The following is an 18,710-nucleotide window of genomic DNA, read 5'->3' on the forward strand; positions in this document are numbered from 1 at the left end:
CGTCATTACGCATTTTTCTGCTAGTTTATTAATTTTATAAAATCTATTAATTCCTTGAAAGGATTTCGTTGAATATTTATTTCTCAGATAATATTCGTAAACGATGAAAAAAGTATTTTTATTGTAGAAAATTGAACAAAGTTATATAAGAAAACGATCGAAAAAGAAAGTCTATTTAATTAATGTCATAAAATACGATTCTCATAGCCGCATGAGAGAAGTCGACTTATTCACTTACGTGTAAAATAATGGCATTCGTAACATAAATATCAGGTACATTTTTTTAATTGCACCTTTGATATGGCAAGATAAAAAAGTAATATATTGTGGTACTTTTCTTTAGTTTCTCGAAAACAAATTTACTAATATAAAAAGCACTGTTAACACTGTTATAAAATACATAATGCGATTTTAATTTCTATGCGATCGTCAAACAAGCACATCGCCCTTGAATTATAATAAAAAACTTAAATATTCTCGCTAGAAAATGTTCTACCGTTTATCAAACGGGATACATTTTCAAACTAAGATACAGAATTGAAAGACTTTCACAGTAGTTTAAATAAAACTAGCCGCCATCTCTATGACGAAGAACACTGTCGTAAATTATAAAAATCAGCTCGCACGAAATGGTACTCAGTACCATTATCCAAAATCAAGTCTTTAGTTATCCAAAACACTGACATTATCAAAAATACCGATATCCAAAAGCAAGTCTTGCTTTTGGATATCCATAGGTAAAACGGCGACAAAATAAAAATCGAATTAAAATAAAGACCGAATTCACAAAAAAAAAGTTAAACGTAAAAAATATGTAATACAGGCATTTTTGATAATATTGTCGTGTAGTCAGCCGCCTGTGGTCGTAGACTGAATTCTTACGGTCTGCTATAATACAAAATGAAACTTTCCGGTTCTGGAAAATTTACGAGTTCACCCCTGTCGTAAAGACGAATGAAACTTGTTGAAGTTAATTATTAAAAATATTGTATGTAATGCAAAATCGATGTATAGTATTACGTTTTAACTGTAGAAAGTTTACGCGTTAGAATTCATACTATGTACGAGTATAATGTATTTAAAAGCAGTTTTTATTTATACATTTATTTTTTTTCAAATATCATTAGCCTATTCTTAAAATTTACGAGCAGTTTTTTCGAAAGAAGCTATGTAATAAAAACGTATAACTTTGTTATTTTTAATACAACCTGTATAAAATAGAAATCATAATTTAGTTTGGATATTTGCTATTGTAAATACGGTCGGTTGTAATCATACAGTTGACTGGCATTCACGCTGCGAATGTCATTATTTTTACACTTAACTGTATAATGTCTGGTTTTTTCTATATAAAAATGTTTCCTTTGTGACCTAATAAGTATATAATTTTACAAAATTATTATCCTTTTCCAGAATACTAGGGGTTAAATTACACACCACATTGCGACCGTTGACCGATATTGTATTTATAACTACAGGTATCTATTACGTAGGAATAATTAGAAAAATATAAAATTGTCATAACTCACACCCAAATTATACGAGATTGAGTTTGTAAAGAATTTCTTTTACGCGGATACTGAGGAAAAATATTCAGCCACAAATAAAATTCGTACTCTACCGCATGTTTTTGTCTGATGACGCACATTATTTCCAACTGTTACCGGTAGAGGTCGTTCAAACTTCCAGCTTCTGTTATTTGCGACTTCATCTCAAAAATAATCTGAAGAAAAATCCCAGTGAGGTGTTTCCTACCGACTTAACGATTTGTAATTTGCAAATCTATTCTAAAATCACACGAGTAGGAATCGATCTAAATCCTTCAACACGATTTACATTCACTATCGCGATAAAACTAACAATTTTCAAGCAAAAAATAAACATCCAAGCGGAGCTGAAATATGCTTAGAGATGCCTTTTTCGGCTCCGTGGGGCGGGGTAAATGAAGTTGAACAAAAAAAAATATATACAACAGGCTTTCAGTTCAATCCACCAAACATCCGCCTTTAGTAAATATAAAAAAATAATATGCGATAAATTAGTTCCTTTGAATAACCTGTATTTCCACAGAAACAACGTTTTCAATGAACCCCTACTCTCTATACACTTTCGATGAAATTAACAACCCCAAATATTTTTACAAGTCTTTTATAAAATCAAATTAATAGCCGATACATTGTTTTAAATAATTTCAATCGAAACCTAACTTTTCCATAAAAGTAGGGATCTCTCAATTTCATGAAATATTTTTGAAAAAAATAAAAAATGTATTCTCGATTTAACCGACTTTAAAAAAAAAATATATTTTGAATGCAATTCTTCGTTAATTTTTAATAGCGTAATCGCTTAAAATTTTAAACAATAATCTCAAACATTATTATTAACTCAATTTTTAATAAATAAGCGAGTTTTTCTAACCTCACACTTTCCTATTTAAGCGTAAGAAATCATATACTTTAAAGTTTTTGTCGAACTACAAGTACATTCTTTGATTATTGCTGCAGGATTCGCCAAATACGCAGCTCTTACAAGAAGCTTTAATTAGGAAAATACTTCGTGAATTCTAATAATCTAGTTAATAAAACTTAAGTCTGTTATGAAATTTTTGAGTTTACGATTTTCTTATTTTATTTTAAAATCTTATTACGTAGAAACGGTCACCTTCATTTATATAATTTTCAATCTATAATTTAAAAACCGCTGATCCGATTTGAATAAAACTTAGAATTTTAAATATATCATGGGAAGGCGCCTCTTTTTTTAAACAGTAGTTTTCTATATTTCCTGCTTATTTTATCCATTATAAAGCTTAAAAGGATTTAGAAATCAAATTACTACAACGTCGAAAGCGTTGCCGTTATTAGCAAAAATAACCTTTAATTAAATATATCGTAATTAATTTATTTTAACGAATTGCAAGAAAAATGATGTGAAGGATGTAAAAAAAAATGGTTGCCAGCTCTGTCAGCCGCAACCTCCAAGTTGCTAAGTGTAAACAGGTATGTTATTAAATATTTACGCTCATCGTGTTTTTTAAAAAAAATTGCAGTTTAATTTTTTTCTGTACACGATAATAGCGCAGCGTTCTTGTTTAGAACATGAAGCAGCGCGCGTATTTCTTCTCTCTCGTTCACACTCATCCAATCTGAAACTACTTGCGGCCATTTTTTTACAGGCAACAGTGTGTTTTCGTTTACAGAAAAAACTAAACTTAAATTTTTTTGAAGAAACGATGAGCGTAAATATTTAATAACATACCTACCTGTTTACACCTAGCAACTTGGAGGTTGTGGCTGACTGAGAGCTGGCAACCGTTTTTTTTACATTCTTCACATCATTTTCTTGCAATTCGTTAAAATAAATTAATTACGATATATTTAATTAAAGGTAATTGCGGCTAATTTTTGCTAGGAAACCCGGCAATCATTCATTTAAATGGAGTTTCATTAAAAAAAAAGATACCTACAGAATCAGCTGCCGGATCTTGTACTATTACTTTTTGTATGACAAATTGATTAAGTACATATTCAAAAAAACGTTTTCTGTAACAAAGTGAGTACGCATAAATTTTTTAATATTTCTTTCTGACATATTATATTAATTTTGATGGAATCTTTCCGCACGAAAGCATTTGTTATATTTCCTGCTTGTTAGCTCATGAAAACCGTCGAAAAAATAATTTTCAATATTTTTCAAAAATCTAACTACCGTTGTTTGAAACGACGGTTTATAAAATACATCTGTTCAAAGCGATGAAATATTCTATCTAATTTTTGGAAGTAGAGATTACAATCGTCTCTTAAAATACGTGATTTTTGTCAAATAGGTATTTTTGTAAAACCGTGAAACTGTCGTTTGGAAGAGATATTGTAGTATCGATAAACGTTCTGTTTACTTTTACTTTAATATAAAACAGACATCAAAAGCGCATAAAAAACGAAAAGATCTGCTTCCACATGGCCAAAATTTCAACTTATAAAGAAACAAAAATTTGAGAAACTTGCATCGCGGTAAAAGTAAGCAAAGGAACGGGAAGAAATAACCTAAATAGACTGCTACCGACCGTTAGTTAAGACTACCTGAAATGCAAGAATGTATGTTATTTAGTTTTCCAAATAATTTTCTTTAATCTTTGCACGAATTTTTTATAATTAAATCATCCTCTTAATCTTATGCGTACTGATAAAAAATGCCAGGTTCGAATGAAAAACTGAGAAACATCCGTTTCGCCACGGAGGTTGGCTTTCAATACCAAAAATAATCTAAATCGCTTGAGTTTTAAAATTTTTTGTTAAAAAATCAATCTACTACTTAAATTAAGTAGAGAAAACTTACAACGGGATCACCGAAGGAACTTTTTATACAAAATGTTATTATTAATTTGGTGAATGAAGACGTCAATATAAATTTGATATTGAATCGTTTAAAAAATGCTACTTTCGTCGCCGAAACTTACTGAATCTTTGAAATGAGCTAATAAGGGAAAAAGAAATAATATGAACCGGTAGTAAGTTTATATTTCTTTATATTATATTTATATTTTAATTCTTTATATTTCTTTCACTCGACCGTACGGTCGAGTTAAAGAAATATAATGAATAAAATTTTGGCAAGGTAGTTGGGAATGCATTCCCCAAGTATGTATTTGATTTAGAACAGCTCATACGTGGCACTGAAATTGTTAAGATGTTCCGCACTAATTATTCAATGTTAAATCTTCTTTTCTACTTATTCATATTTTAAAAATAAAAACTGATCCGACTGCAGGTATAATGATCAATATCGGTTAATATATTAAAAGTAATTTAGTTACGTTTCGATATACATTTATTTTCATAAACTTACAGAATGCTACGAAATATTACGATATCACGAAGGATATGACGTATATCATAATTTTAATAATCAAGAGACTTAAAATTAATTTCAAGAAGGTTTCTACGCGTACAAGTTATGTAATAAAAGCGAGTTGTAAACCAAACGACTGGCAAATCTGGTTTTCTCCCCTTCAAAAGGTTATACCGGATCTTTATTAAATTGCATAGTATTCCGTACACAACTATGGAAAAAACCTTTTCATAAGTACGATTAAATTTCTTTAATTTTGTTATACAAATGAAAAAGTTTGAATTACTTTGTATAAGTATCTAGGCGCAGGTAATATGTTTAATCCGCTAAAATTATGAGGATAAAAACCCTGCTAAAATACAGTCTTCATGAAAGAACGGTGGGGTTTCTGTAATTTAGATCAAGGTTAAACCCACCGGGTTGGTCTAGTGGTGAACGCGTCTTCCCAAATCAGCCGATTTGGAAGTCGAGAGTTACAGCGTTCAAGTACTAGTAAAGTCAATTATTTTTACACGGATTTGAATACTAGGTCGTGGATACCGGTGTTCTTTGGCGGTCGGGTTTCAATTAACCCACATCTCAGGAACGGTCGAACTGAAACTGTACAAGACTACACTTCATTTACATTCTTACACATCATCCTCTGAAGTATTATCTGAACGGTAATTACAGGAAGCTAAACAGGAAAAAGAAATATCAAGGTAGTAGAGAAGTTTTGAGAAGTCGGTCGTAAAAGTTGAAGGTTAAAGTTAATGTTTGGTGTGGTGTGATGAAAAATCTTGCGCTTGGGGAAAAAGTAATTCAGTCTATCCCGCACAGATTTGTGCCGGTGAGGAGGCGCACCATCCTGTTCCCAAATAGGTTCTCTGGTCCATCTTGCGGTACTCAGTTTATCCGGTTAAGCGACTCTTGTTACATCTACTTTAGCGAAAAACAACGGACCGTAAAAACCTTACCGTCGAGAAATCACACACACAACATTTAATTTTGATGAATTTCTTCGCACTGTAAGAATTCGTGGGAATTTTTCTGACCCTCAGATCGGACATTAAGTGTATTAAATTTTCCTCTAAGATGGAATATTAATTCATCGCTAAACACAATACCATCAAAAAAGTCGACGTCACCTTTATGCTGCAACATTTCGTTCGTGAAGTCGTCACGCACAACGTAGTAGGTAGGCTTCAAAACCTAAACATCTGTAAACGGTATGGACGCATATGTACGTGTTTCCTTAAAACATTTCACGCTGTTATCACGGGCACTGATAGTAGATTTTTAAGATTACGCAGGAAAGACGCCAACATTTTCTTCAGACACCTCGTTCGTCCTTTACTTTGCTTTACACAGGTAGCCGCCGGTCGTTTCAAACCGATTATTATGCCATCGACGATTCTTATTGTCACTTGCGGGTCAAGATTAAACTTTCTAAGAAACGCACATTTAACTGTAATTATAGATTCGCATTTAGCGAATCTGTAGTTACATTTAAATGTGCGTTTCGTAGAAGGATTTTTATTCAGGAATACTGTCATTTTGCGGAACATTATATTACTCTTTCTCGTAACATTAGGCTCGTTCAGAAACCGAGTATTCTGCAATACAGTGTGTTTAACTATTTTCATAAATAGCAAGATTAAGATTTATTATCGCTTTGTTTAATTTCGTTAAAGATATTTAGCGTACTTATAAATATTTCTTACTGCATGCAGTACAAAAAAAGAATAGTTTATACTTGTATTAATACATTATATTATTATTACACCTCCTACATCAAGCGAGTTATAAAATGAATAACCGCTTCTTACGAATAAAGGTTATCAAAATATTTCATTTGAGTTACCAGTATATTTATATGTACTTGTTGTAATAGATTAGGATCGCTGATGTTTATAAATTATTTGGAAGAATCGTATATCTTAATGTCCCATTCGATGACAAAATCGTGGTCGGATGACAGCGGTGCAGGAGTAAAAATGCCGATTAATAAATGTGATCGGTTAATCGTAATTAACGCCGGAGGAGAAATGGAGTTCATTCAGAACGCGATGTTAACTTGGAAAACGAATTCAAAAAGCGGTGACTATCACGACAGTCAACAACAACAATTTCACGAAGCGGGCATCTGAAAAATTAATACCCGGTCTTGCTCCCCTTCCGCCATAGTCAGCGGTTGTTATCGATAATACACCGCACCGTAATTCACTTCTTGAGAAACTTACGAATTCAAATGATAGGAAAAGCGGCTCTATTAAACGATTAGAAAAGAACGATATTCCGTTTACTAGAGCAGTGTTAAAACCACAATCGTATGTCATAATTAAATCGCATAGAAATTCAAAAATAAAGTTCAATTTGATGAAATATTAAAAAAAACACGGCATCAGGTTCTGCTATTTCCATCTTACCATCCCGATCTAAGTCCGATCGAGATGGTACGGTCGGCTCTAGAGGCAAAAATCTGATATCGCAAAAAATATTCTGCACAACAGTGTTCGAGTACAACTTGATCACTGCTCGACCGTTTGGCAGTTGGATCTCACCCGCACACAATGACGTAATTTAATGAACGATTACCATCATCTTGTACGTTCTAGTCCTCATTTTAACAAGGGGCACCTACGATTGATAACTTGTGGCGTACCCCCTGTCTACGAAACCTCTGAACCATCAGCACAGTATTTTGAGGCCGACTGATTATTTTTAGAAAGATTATCGCATCGACTGTTCCTACTGCATTATGAACCGGTAAGACAAATCTTAGCAACGCTATACGAATCTTGACACCGGCCTCCATATCCACGCCAAAGTAATAATATTAAAGCTTGCCGCTTTGGCTCCAAGACGTGGTTTAAAATACTGGGGTGTTAAAGCTTAGCTAAATTTCTTTGTTAGAATAATTAGTTCTACTGCTGCTTAACTTAACTGAACTGATTTGTTTCACGTACTTTATTATCTATTCTCAGTTCTACTTCATTATCGCTATAATTACTGACTCGACCGTTAGTTAAAACCTTTTAAATAAAAATAACAAACACTCGTTTCGATGATATAAATCGGAGGGTATGAAATTATAATAGAAAGCCTCTTATACTTACGTGGATCAGTAATCGTAAGTTAACGGTAAACCTTTTTGCGCAGCGATATCTTACGTCGATGAAATCTATAAATAAATAATTATTAGGCCGTTTTATTTTATTGAAAAGTCGCTGATTCTGAACGGTTCAAATAATTTGGTAATTATTGGTTATAATGTAACATAATATGTACTAAATAGAAATCATTTTAGAAAAAACACGATGTTTACGTTAAAAAAAAGGATGAAAAATTTTTTTTCGTCTTTTCTTTGATATGTAATATTTTTGAACTTTGAAAATTATTTTCTTTCATTTATAATTAACTCGCGTTAATATAAGGTCTTATCTTTTATAAATTCTTCCGATAAATTATTAAACGATTATAAATACGGTTCTTTTAAATTAAACAAAAATGTTGAAGAAAATTGAAAATTTTTTTATAGTTTTTCAAAATTTCAATACTAATGTTTTAAAAAACGCAAGTGCGAGTTTCCCTTGGATCCCCAGCCGCACTGGAATTTCCGGCAACGAGCGCGCTTATCGTGCAGCAAAAGAGGGTTGTTTGCAGCCTCCTTTCACTCATCGCGTTGTTTCTGAACATCTTGTCTGTTTTCTGAAGAAGGTGGTTCGTGACTAATGGCAGAGTGAACGGCACGCTACCATCGATAATAAACTGTTAAGAACTAAGTGTAACCGTGGTGCTCTTCATCCAGGAGTAACCGATGGGAGGAGTTTATTATTTGCCGTTTGCGAATAGGGCACACTAGACTCGATCGTAACATCTCATGAATCGGACCGATGCGCCTGTTTGAGTTCCCTGGAGTACTGCCGACTAACGGTACACACTCGTACTTTTGAAACGTGTTTGTTATGCGGCATCGCGTCAGAAATTTAAAATTTGGGGCCGACATCAGAAATATTTTAGCAAACGTTACGGCTATGTTATCCAGTTCTATTTCTTAAGGTTCTGCATCTGGATTCAAAAATGCGTTCATTATAATGTCGTTCATCCGGTTTTTCTTTTAGCATACGACAGTAATTATCGTGTACGGATGCTGATAACGACACTTCGTTGTGCGTCCGGCAAAAGAAAATAAATAAAAGATAAAAATAACCGTTAAATTAAATTTCTTTTAAATTGTACCTTATTGAAAATACGCCGATAAAGCCTTTTAATTATTTTTAACAGTTGTACATTTACTACTTCCGTTATACATTTTTATAAATAACTGTATTATTTATTCTGTCTGCATACGGTACTTGGTTTTATCTGGAAAAAATTCTCTGCATTACAAATGGAAAATTGTTTATAAACTTAAAAGTTTTATAAAATTTTAAATTTGCAGCAAAAAATAATAAAAGTAAACATAATTCTACCTTTATATAAAATTGTTATTCGACGTCTAGATTTTGTGGGAATTATTCCAAGTTTTGCATATTTATAGAATTTAAAAATAGGTAAAATTGTTTCGTGTACGTCTAATAGAAAAACTAAGTTTTTTTTCAATGTTTATATTATTTGAAGCAAAATTAGTAGACAAATACGACATAATATATTTTTAAACTTTATCGTTATATTTAAAATAATACTAATAAAAAAACTATTTTTTTTAAATTATCCAGCTGTTGCGTAATATTACACCGTGGTGAAAATAATACAGATTCCTTTAAAAATTATTTCGGTTAAGAAAGAATCATTTTTTACATTAACAAAGAAAAATTAAGTAAACTAACAAGGAAAATAATTTTATTTTTTTGTTTTAATGCAGTTTATAGAAACTCGTTGATATTTCATAGATTTTGAAACCGAAGATTTTTCGATGTTTAATATAATAATCTAAAAATACGATTACAGCACTATAAAAATGTATTTCCTTGCAGCAGATATTAGAAAAGTTTCCCTATGTACGATACACTCGTATATTGTGATTTTTTAATAATTTTCTTTTATAAAAAAATGATAGACTCCATTTCATATAAGGATGTACATGAAGCGTCGTATCGCAGATGGAAACAGTATTCTATTTCTGTTTTTTAACAAAGCGATCTCGATATCATTTGTAGAATTTTCGCAGAGATTATACACCGTATTTTAGATTAGGATAGACGAAACTAAAATAAACTACAAAGAGTATCGACAATAAATCTCAAAGAAGGAATAAAAAATAAATAAATAATACAGTAGCCGAAATTACGGCTATTAATAGTTAAATTAGAATGTTTTGAAGAGGCTCTCGATTTTATAACATTCGTTTTATCAAAATTAAACCGGTTATAAAACGCTTTTAACTGTCGTAATAGTATTTATGTTTAAGAATTACGTTTTAATAATGAACAAGACCAAAGCATAATTAGTATACAAGACACAGTCTCTACGCTAGGTCGGCTGTAGAAAGAAAATTTATTTATAAAAATTATAAACAATACCGGACCCAAAACCGATATGCGTGGAACATCTGTTTTTTAATAATTCCCCAATCTCGACTTGCATTCAAACTATTTCTTTCTCCTATTTCATAACTTGAATTTAAGTATTCGCTAACAATTTCTAATATTCCGTTTTTTTAAACGAGTAATATTAATTAACGCCTTATAAATAGAATATGGAAGCGAGTATTTTTTTTACCTAGTCAAAGTCTTAGTTGTAAACTTAAAAAAAATCATAAAATTATTTTTTAGTGTTAAACACTAAGATAATTTAGGGTTTTTAAATATGAGTATTTTAAAATCCTTGTGAAAAATTATAAAAATGAATATATTGATTTGTAATTGTTTAAATCTGTCAATCCGTTCGTAAGTAATGCTTAATAATGGCGTATTTAATACAACTTGGAAATACACCAGACATACTCTGTAATGAAGATGCCAAATAGTTTGAAATTATCTTCAATTAATTAAACAAAATCCCATTCCTGTTGATTTTTTATTTAATAGCCAAAGAAATTTCTCTGGAACTCATCGGATTCTATGAATAAATCGTATTTTAAGAGACATCTTTAAGAGTAATTTTTACAAATGTAATTAGGAAGTAAATACTTATCTCCTTCAGGAATGAAGGATAAAGGCTTCTTACCTTACAGCCGATAAGATTTCTGTATCTGAAACTTTATATAAAAAATACAAATATTTTGTGAAACGAGAAACCCGATCGTTAGAATTAAACTCGAGCAAAGCTAAAGAATAGATTTATTCACCGCTCTTATAAAATTATTTTTTTATTCTTAATATAACTCGGTGTCATAATATCCATTTTAATGTACGACATAGCTGACTGATTCATTAACGCCCAACAAAAACTACAAAAGATAAATCTATAGAAATTTGTATTCGGGTTCCTCCTGGTGTAAGCGCACACTAAAAACGGATTTTTGGAAACTCCGAGTTTAAAGGGTTAAAATAGAGTAACAATGAAATTTATTATTCTTTTTTTTTAATTTTTCTGTAACAAATGAAGATATCGACTAGATTTCTGGTGTGTGTAATCTTTATATCATTATCTAAAAACCATTTTATAGATTTTTTAAAATCCACCTTGAAAGATATGAAGAAAGATAAAAAAATTCGAAAAATGTTCCCGTTTCCGATTATAAAAAACGAAATATTCACTCGATTTGGGCTTGCAGGTAAATATTTAAAAACCGTTTTCGGATTTTTGAATTTTAATATTTTACATTATTGCCGTTTTACGCTACTGCTATTGAATCGATCTTTATGAGATTTGGTTACATCGTGATGGTAATTTACGTTTGTAATTCTGATTATGTATTTCGAAGCAAAGTTGCGACGGGAAATCCAAAAATCAATTTCGTCCTGTACTAACCAACAAATTATAATATGCTGAATAACAGGCTTTAATTGTTATTTATTATTTCTCATACAAGCACGAGTTTCATAAACAAAGGGGGTCCTAGGGTACAGAGCCCTGGCCGATGGAAGCGCAAGGAACCATATAGTGCGGATATATAAATAAATATATATATACGTATAAAACAACATTCATAAAATAAAAATAATCGCTTATATTACTATATGAGATAAAATTTATATAAATCGGCTAAGAAATTAAAAATAAACACGAACGAGTCATGTAGTTTTAAATACGTTTCGTTAATTTTGGCTGACTTTTGTTTCTTAGCAGAATTATTAGTTTTGTTGCGTACACTAAGAATAGATAAAGTCATAATTCGCTTCTCGGACAGATTTTAAAGAATTTAGAATTTTTTTTGCTCGAATTCTTCAACATACTGGATGCTGTTCGCTTCTTTATCTATTTTTATCACAAAAAAAATCCTAAGTAATAAAGCAGAAAGAGATGTATCACTGGTACGTAAATCTATGCGTATAAAACAAACTACTCGTAAATTCTTAATTAGAAAATATTTTTTTTTTACGTAATGAACTAATGAGATACCGATAAAATATTTTTGGACTGTGAAACCAGTATTATTTGATTTTAAAATTTGGTGACTTTCTACTGAATACGGTTTACAGTTGTGAATATGGATGAAAAATAATCGTGACGTAAATATTAATTCTAGCTTTGTATTGAATTTATTAAAAGAAATCCCAATGTCAGAAAGCCGTGTTGTTTTTTTGTACCGTTTTTTGTTCACCTTCATTTATTATGCCTCCCGATGCCGGAACAGCATCTAAGCATAACTCAGCTCCTGAGGGTGCCTTCGCCTTAAACTACCTCGGCAGAACACAAGGTCCCGCCCAGATAGCTGGAACTCGGTCTTGTAGTACATTCCACGCCTCTAATGAGAGGACGCTAAAGGAGTCCTCCCACTGGGACTCCGGTCTTAATGACCTGCCTCTAACGGGGAACCCCCAAGGGGATCCCCCCACCGGGACTACGGTCTTGCAGCCGCTACGATCTGGCCCGGTACACGAATTGGCTCTGCGGCCTGGCTTCCAGAAGCGAAAATAAAGGTCGTCAAATGAACGTGTCATAACCCTAAGCCACCCATCCGAGGATGGGATACGTCCATCAGCCAATAGTTTATCCGCAATGATAGGCGGCACAGCCACAGTAACCACCTACGTCGTACTATAGGCAGGTCGGTGGACGTAACTTCGATCGACATTCATTCCCCCGTGATTTTCGAAAACTCCGTAATGAACTCGTCCTGAGTGATGGGAACATCCGCATCCTTAATAAGGATGTGGACTCTCCTACTACCCTGTCAAGAGTCGTTGTGGTCTCTTGACCTTCGCAGAAATATCCTTGCTTATCCGTTCAGTAGTACCGCTATCGGCCCGCACCCGGATGTGGAGGTCCTCACCCTGTCCCTTACGCACGGAAAGGACCCCGGCTTCACCTGGGGACACAGCTCCTTTCACTGAGCGGAGGAGGTCAGCGTAAGTTTTCCCCTCCACACTTTGACTACTTTGAGTACGGTGCGGGTGGTTGACCCTATCCGCCAGATCAATTATCCATTCAAATTCAGTTCCTTCTTCTACCCCATCGGTGCCCTCCAGTAGGACTGAAGAGCCGTAAAATCCTCAGGTCAGCCCCGAAAAACCAGTCTCTCAGGGTCTTTATCAGCAACACTATCGTCAATTATTCGTCGTTGTTCCGCACGCAGCTGACCAGCACGCAGTCTGACCCGCGGCTGGAGTCTGCGAAGCTATGTCCAAGACAATGAAATATGTCTGAATGGCCTCTTCCACCGTACCCGGCCGAATTTATTGTCCCTCCTGAGGCTGTACGATTATTTCATCAAGAACATCTTGAAACATCTTCATCGTACAAACACAGGCATCCATACGTTCTACTTTTGAGTTTTATGATTCCTCCAACCATCCGGAAGCCGGAATGATTCCTGCTAAGCCGGAACCCTAGCCACCCGGGATCCTACCACGATCGAGTACCTCGATCAAACTCCTTCTACAGACCTACACACAACAAGGGCGCGGAGAAAACCAGCCGCTATAGACCCATCCTTGCTGATCATCCAGTTAATATGGAGATCCAGAAAGTAATATTCTCTTAAGTTCCCTAACAGTTCGTGAACGTTCAACCTCATGTCGGGGACAGACGTAGAGGACGTGGTCCATTGCATCATTAGTCCCACAATCCGGGCATTGACTCGAATCCACCAAACGAAACCTAGCCAAACTCGCCCGAAACGCACGATGTCCGGATAGAAACTGTGTGATATACCGATATCAGACACTATAGGAAATATACCATGCGGCTCTCCCACTCTTCCAGCTGCTCAGGTTACGAAGCATCATGGCAACCACGTTGTGGGTTGCTCAGTGCTCCGATATCTGCCTCTAATTATATCCGACATTATAATATTATAATATCCGACATTCACCATGAGCCGGCTGAGAACAGTTACGGCTCTCGCAGCTTTGTCGGCGTTTCTCCGAAGCTGCTCAGCAAATCTGAGTTTCCGGTCGATCATCATACCGAGGTACTTTGCGGCCGGCTTGGTCTCGACAACCTCCACCCCGACCCGCAGGGAGAGAAGGGTGTCTATACGCTTCTTCGGTAGAACCACGATCTCCGTTATACTAAAGGCTAGAGGCGGAAGAGGAATCCTGAGCCTGTGCCATCGACGAGCTCCTCTGAGGACGAGGTCAGCGAGATGGACAAGGGTGCACCCACCCCGGCGGTAGAAACATTCAAGAAAGCGAAGGGCAGGCCTGGCAGTTCTGTCCCGCTGGCTAAAGTAGTTCACTACTTGTTTAAGTTCTTGGCACTTCCCGGCAGCGTCAGCATGGGAATGAGAAAGACGGTTCTTCCCCGTCTCGCCAAATTCAAGGAGGCGTTTTCGGCGATGGTAGAAGGCTTCGAGACTTTGTCCTCAAGCCCCACGAGGTCAAAGTCCAACTCAAGTGGTCCAGACCCCAGCGCAGCGCAGGCGCTACGCTGACGTGCTGAAGACCAAGCGCGAGGCCAGCAAGGCGGCTAAAAAGCCGGAGGTCCTATTTGTAAACCGTGCAGAAGGCTCGAAGACCTCGAGCCAAGAACTGAAGCGTGACTTCCAGGCAGCCCTTCGTAGCGACCGGAATCAGCTGAAGATTAGGGACATCAAGGAGACCGGCAAAGAGCTGGTAGTTGTTGCCGAAAATAAGGAGACAGTCCGTGTCATTAAGGAGTCAGACACGCATCGTGTCGTTGTTAAGCTTGTCGTGAATGGTTTGGACCTGGTTGAAGTAAGTTCGCAATTTCAGTATAAGAATCCCACTGAACAGCGCTTGGAAAGATGAGATAGAAATGTATCATACATTGCATGAGTTTAATCAGTTAATTTGGATTTAAAATAATTACATCATATATTGAAATGTCTAATATATTCAAAAAATATCAAATTTTTAATGAAACATTTTACTACAACGAAATACTGAAATTTTTGCATAATGAAGTTTTGATTTTATTTACTTAATTATTTATTTACTATCACAGTTTTCATCAAACGTTTTTATAAAATATTTATAGTATATATATATATGCGTGATAACGATATGTCAAATTCGAAACCAGAAAAACTCCGGTACAAAGTTTTTGTCCTTTTTTTTATGTCAAACGGCTATCGGATTTGTTATCTGCGAACCCCAAAATCCCACATAGTCGTTATGCCGATTTGCAATTTTTTACATCCGCACCCTTAATTTCCACCCTTACTTTACCCTCGTACGCAGGAATGTTTACAAAAGTAATGGTGGAATATTGTATTGTTACCCGACAAATTTCATCAATCGACAACCTCAGGATTATGTTAAATTAAGGATGCAAGATTTGAAGACAAACACGAAAAAAACAGTATGAGAAAAACTAATATTTGTATCGATTAATTCTGTAAATTAATATTCATGTTATTTATTCTTTTCGCTCTAGTTTAAAGTAATGTAACACCAACTCTATATAAAATCATATACATATATACATTCTTTTTTCGACTCTAAGTTTCCGTACTTTGAAGTAGCAGGACAAATTAAAAACAACAACCGACAGATCTATTAAAGTTTGTCATCGAATTCAAAATGTCGAAATTTATAGAATTAAATTCTTTTACGGAGATATTTTGTAAATTTTTATTCTATTATCTTATTTTATTTCACATCTTTTTAGTTTAGATTTTCATTTAAAATATAGAGACACATCGCGTCCTAATGAAGGAAAACAAGTTTGGAGAAACGAAAGGCAAAAAATCAGAATCTCGATAAAAACAAAAAAAGTATTAAAAAAAAACCACGTAAAACAAACTTCAAAGTTTTCTGGAATACAGGAAAAAGTATTTATATTTTACTTAATTTTTTTGCTAATTTTTTCATTAAAAAATACTTTATCAGAATAACATCAATAATACTGTACGCAATCGTTAAGCTATAGCATCCGGTATTATGCAAGGACTACAATAAAAAGATTATTATCGTAAAATACAGATTTAACTTGTCATTAAAAAATTGCTCAAAGTTACGAAACCGTTAAGAAAATAAAAGAAGAATCGTGGAAATCAATCTAATAAACTACGGTGTTTGAACGCGCATACCTAATATATTCAACCCGCACTTAAAGGTACGTGGAAAACCTTGTCCGAGATAAGAAAACGCTAATTAGAAGTTATATAATTTTTATGTTTAATCTTAGAAAAAATGAGAGCGTATGGTTTTTTAATGATTTTCTTTTAGTAGATTATGTAACACTTCTATTTGTATCTGTTAGGGCTTTATTTGTAATTTTTTACGATAATTTATTTCCAGTAACATGAAATGAGAATTTTTATAAAAAATTAGGTTAGTTCCGTCATTCTTACGTAATACCGAATAAATTATTTCACTAAGGCGATCGATTCAATTTTATTTCCAAATAATTTCTAATCGGTACTTAAACGTTTCCTTATAAGAAATTTTATTTTACATTTAACGACAGGAGGCGCTTTGGATATATCTTTTATCTTAGAATTTTTTTACGATAAAAAATTTTAATTTCTACCGTTTTTCATAATTAATGTAAAACCTCTAATAATTTTATTTATTTATTTAAATAATTTTAATAAAGACATCGCTTTCAAGTGACCTCTTAAAAATCTGTTTCTAAATCCACTCCTACTATTAAATAATTTTCATAACAGCATATTAAAATTGGAAGTGATATTTCACAATATAAGACCACAGACTTAGGAGTAGGCTGGTGTTTTAAAGAGAGATATTGAACGAATTAAAAATACTTAATAGAATTAAAATTACTTAATATATAATTTAGTCATATACCAAACTGTCAATTACATTACGGTCAAAAATAGTCCTTGCTCAAAATATAATTCTAATTTTTTAAAGTTGAATTTATAATTTTTTTTTTCTTAAAGAAAAATACGGATTTTTTTGGATCGTATAACATTTTATATACTATATTGAATTTTAATCGTTTAAATAGTTCCGAATCCTTGATTTTTATAAAGCTACATATTCTGTGACACGCAAATAATATATTACACACCTACTACTTTAATGTGCTATTAAGAGATGAGGAGCTTTAAAAATTTCAAACGAATGAAGCAAGTCAGACTACAGCGAAACGTAAATATTGGATTTTTTAAACGTAAATTTAATAAAATTTTATTTCTTTGAAATATAATTCGACGAAAAAATAATAAACATACACAAACATCTTACCACGAATTTGCTGTTCCGATCCTGCTTGAGGTGGTATTTCCGTATAACGGCGGTGAGTAAACAAGAAAGCGCGTGGCATCGTTTAATTACAGAACCTAGGGTTGAACACAACATCCACGGTGGAACTGCTACCGTCTTGTAAGTTCAACGTCAGTAATCCCCATCAGCCGCCTTTTTATAAATAGCTACTCTATCTCACGGGTGGATTTGATGACGTCATATTGAAGCGTGCCACTACCCTGGCAAGTGGTCCCTTACTAGTACCACACGTTTTCCTTCTATTGTTAGACGTTTAAAAAAAAACTTTTTAATTTTTTCCCAACTGATGCATTTTACCTCGGTTACAGAAGGTCATTGATCTGTATACTTTTAATTTTTAAAGACGTTTATTTAAAATAATTATATACGTTTCTGCGTCGCTGATTTTATTTTTTTTTAAATAAACCATTAATCCAATACCATCGGCCGATTATGTTAAAAATAAATGGGAGTTTTTTTTTTCTCGTCCGTCAATTACTCCCGCTCAACCTGTTCGGGAATTTTCCGTAAGTCTCTTCATCGGGCACGTATTCCGCGCGTGAGGGAAAAAAACTCCACTAAAATTCTCAACGGTAAAAAAATGTACGACTTTTTAAAATTTTTTTTTTATTTTTGTGCGACTGAAATTGCACGAATATTTTTCTAACAAATACTTCTCAATTTTTTCCATTATTTATTAATTTTGTTTGTTATTAATCTTATCTCATACACGCAAAGTTCAGTACCGCATGCGTTATATTATAAAGTTTATAAATAGTTTTACTAAAAGCAAGGAATTTTTTTTTTTTTTAAGTAACTTGTCTGGAAGCTAGATATTGAAAATTTACTATGTCGATACATTTTCAAGTTACAGGTTATAGTCTTATATCTTTATGATCGTGACTGTTTCTTCATTCACAAAATAGGCCGACATATGTTAGTCGTGTTATATACTAAACTGATTCTTCGAGTAAAATTTCTAGATACCTATTTCTCACCTTTTTAAATTAGTTTGTTAATTTATTAATCGTTGAAAGTAAGCTGTGTAAGAAAAAAGTCTTACTTTTCTTTCTGTGGAAAGTCATCACTGGAAAGTGATGTATTTTTTTGTAGACCCAAATAACATAAAAAAGGAGT

The 18,710-nt window shown here is 33.5% G+C and overlaps 1 protein-coding gene across 2 annotated transcripts in view; it reads right to left on the reverse strand.

Annotated features, from left to right (window-relative positions):
* LOC142328849 (uncharacterized) overlaps positions 1-17,711 on the reverse strand; it is a 39,514-nt gene extending 21,803 nt beyond the window's left edge. For both annotated transcript variants that reach the window (XM_075372949.1, XM_075372948.1), the window contains exon 1: positions 17,556-17,711. In XM_075372949.1, coding sequence (XP_075229064.1) covers positions 17,556-17,669 — 114 coding nt within the window. In that variant the 5' untranslated portion in view covers positions 17,670-17,711. The remainder of the gene's footprint in view (positions 1-17,555) is intronic.
* Between the last annotated feature and the right edge of the window lie 999 nt (positions 17,712-18,710).

The sequence above is a fragment of the Lycorma delicatula genome, chromosome 8, assembly GCF_047948215.1.
Source record: "Lycorma delicatula isolate Av1 chromosome 8, ASM4794821v1, whole genome shotgun sequence".
Lineage (NCBI taxonomy): Eukaryota > Metazoa > Arthropoda > Insecta > Hemiptera > Fulgoridae > Lycorma > Lycorma delicatula.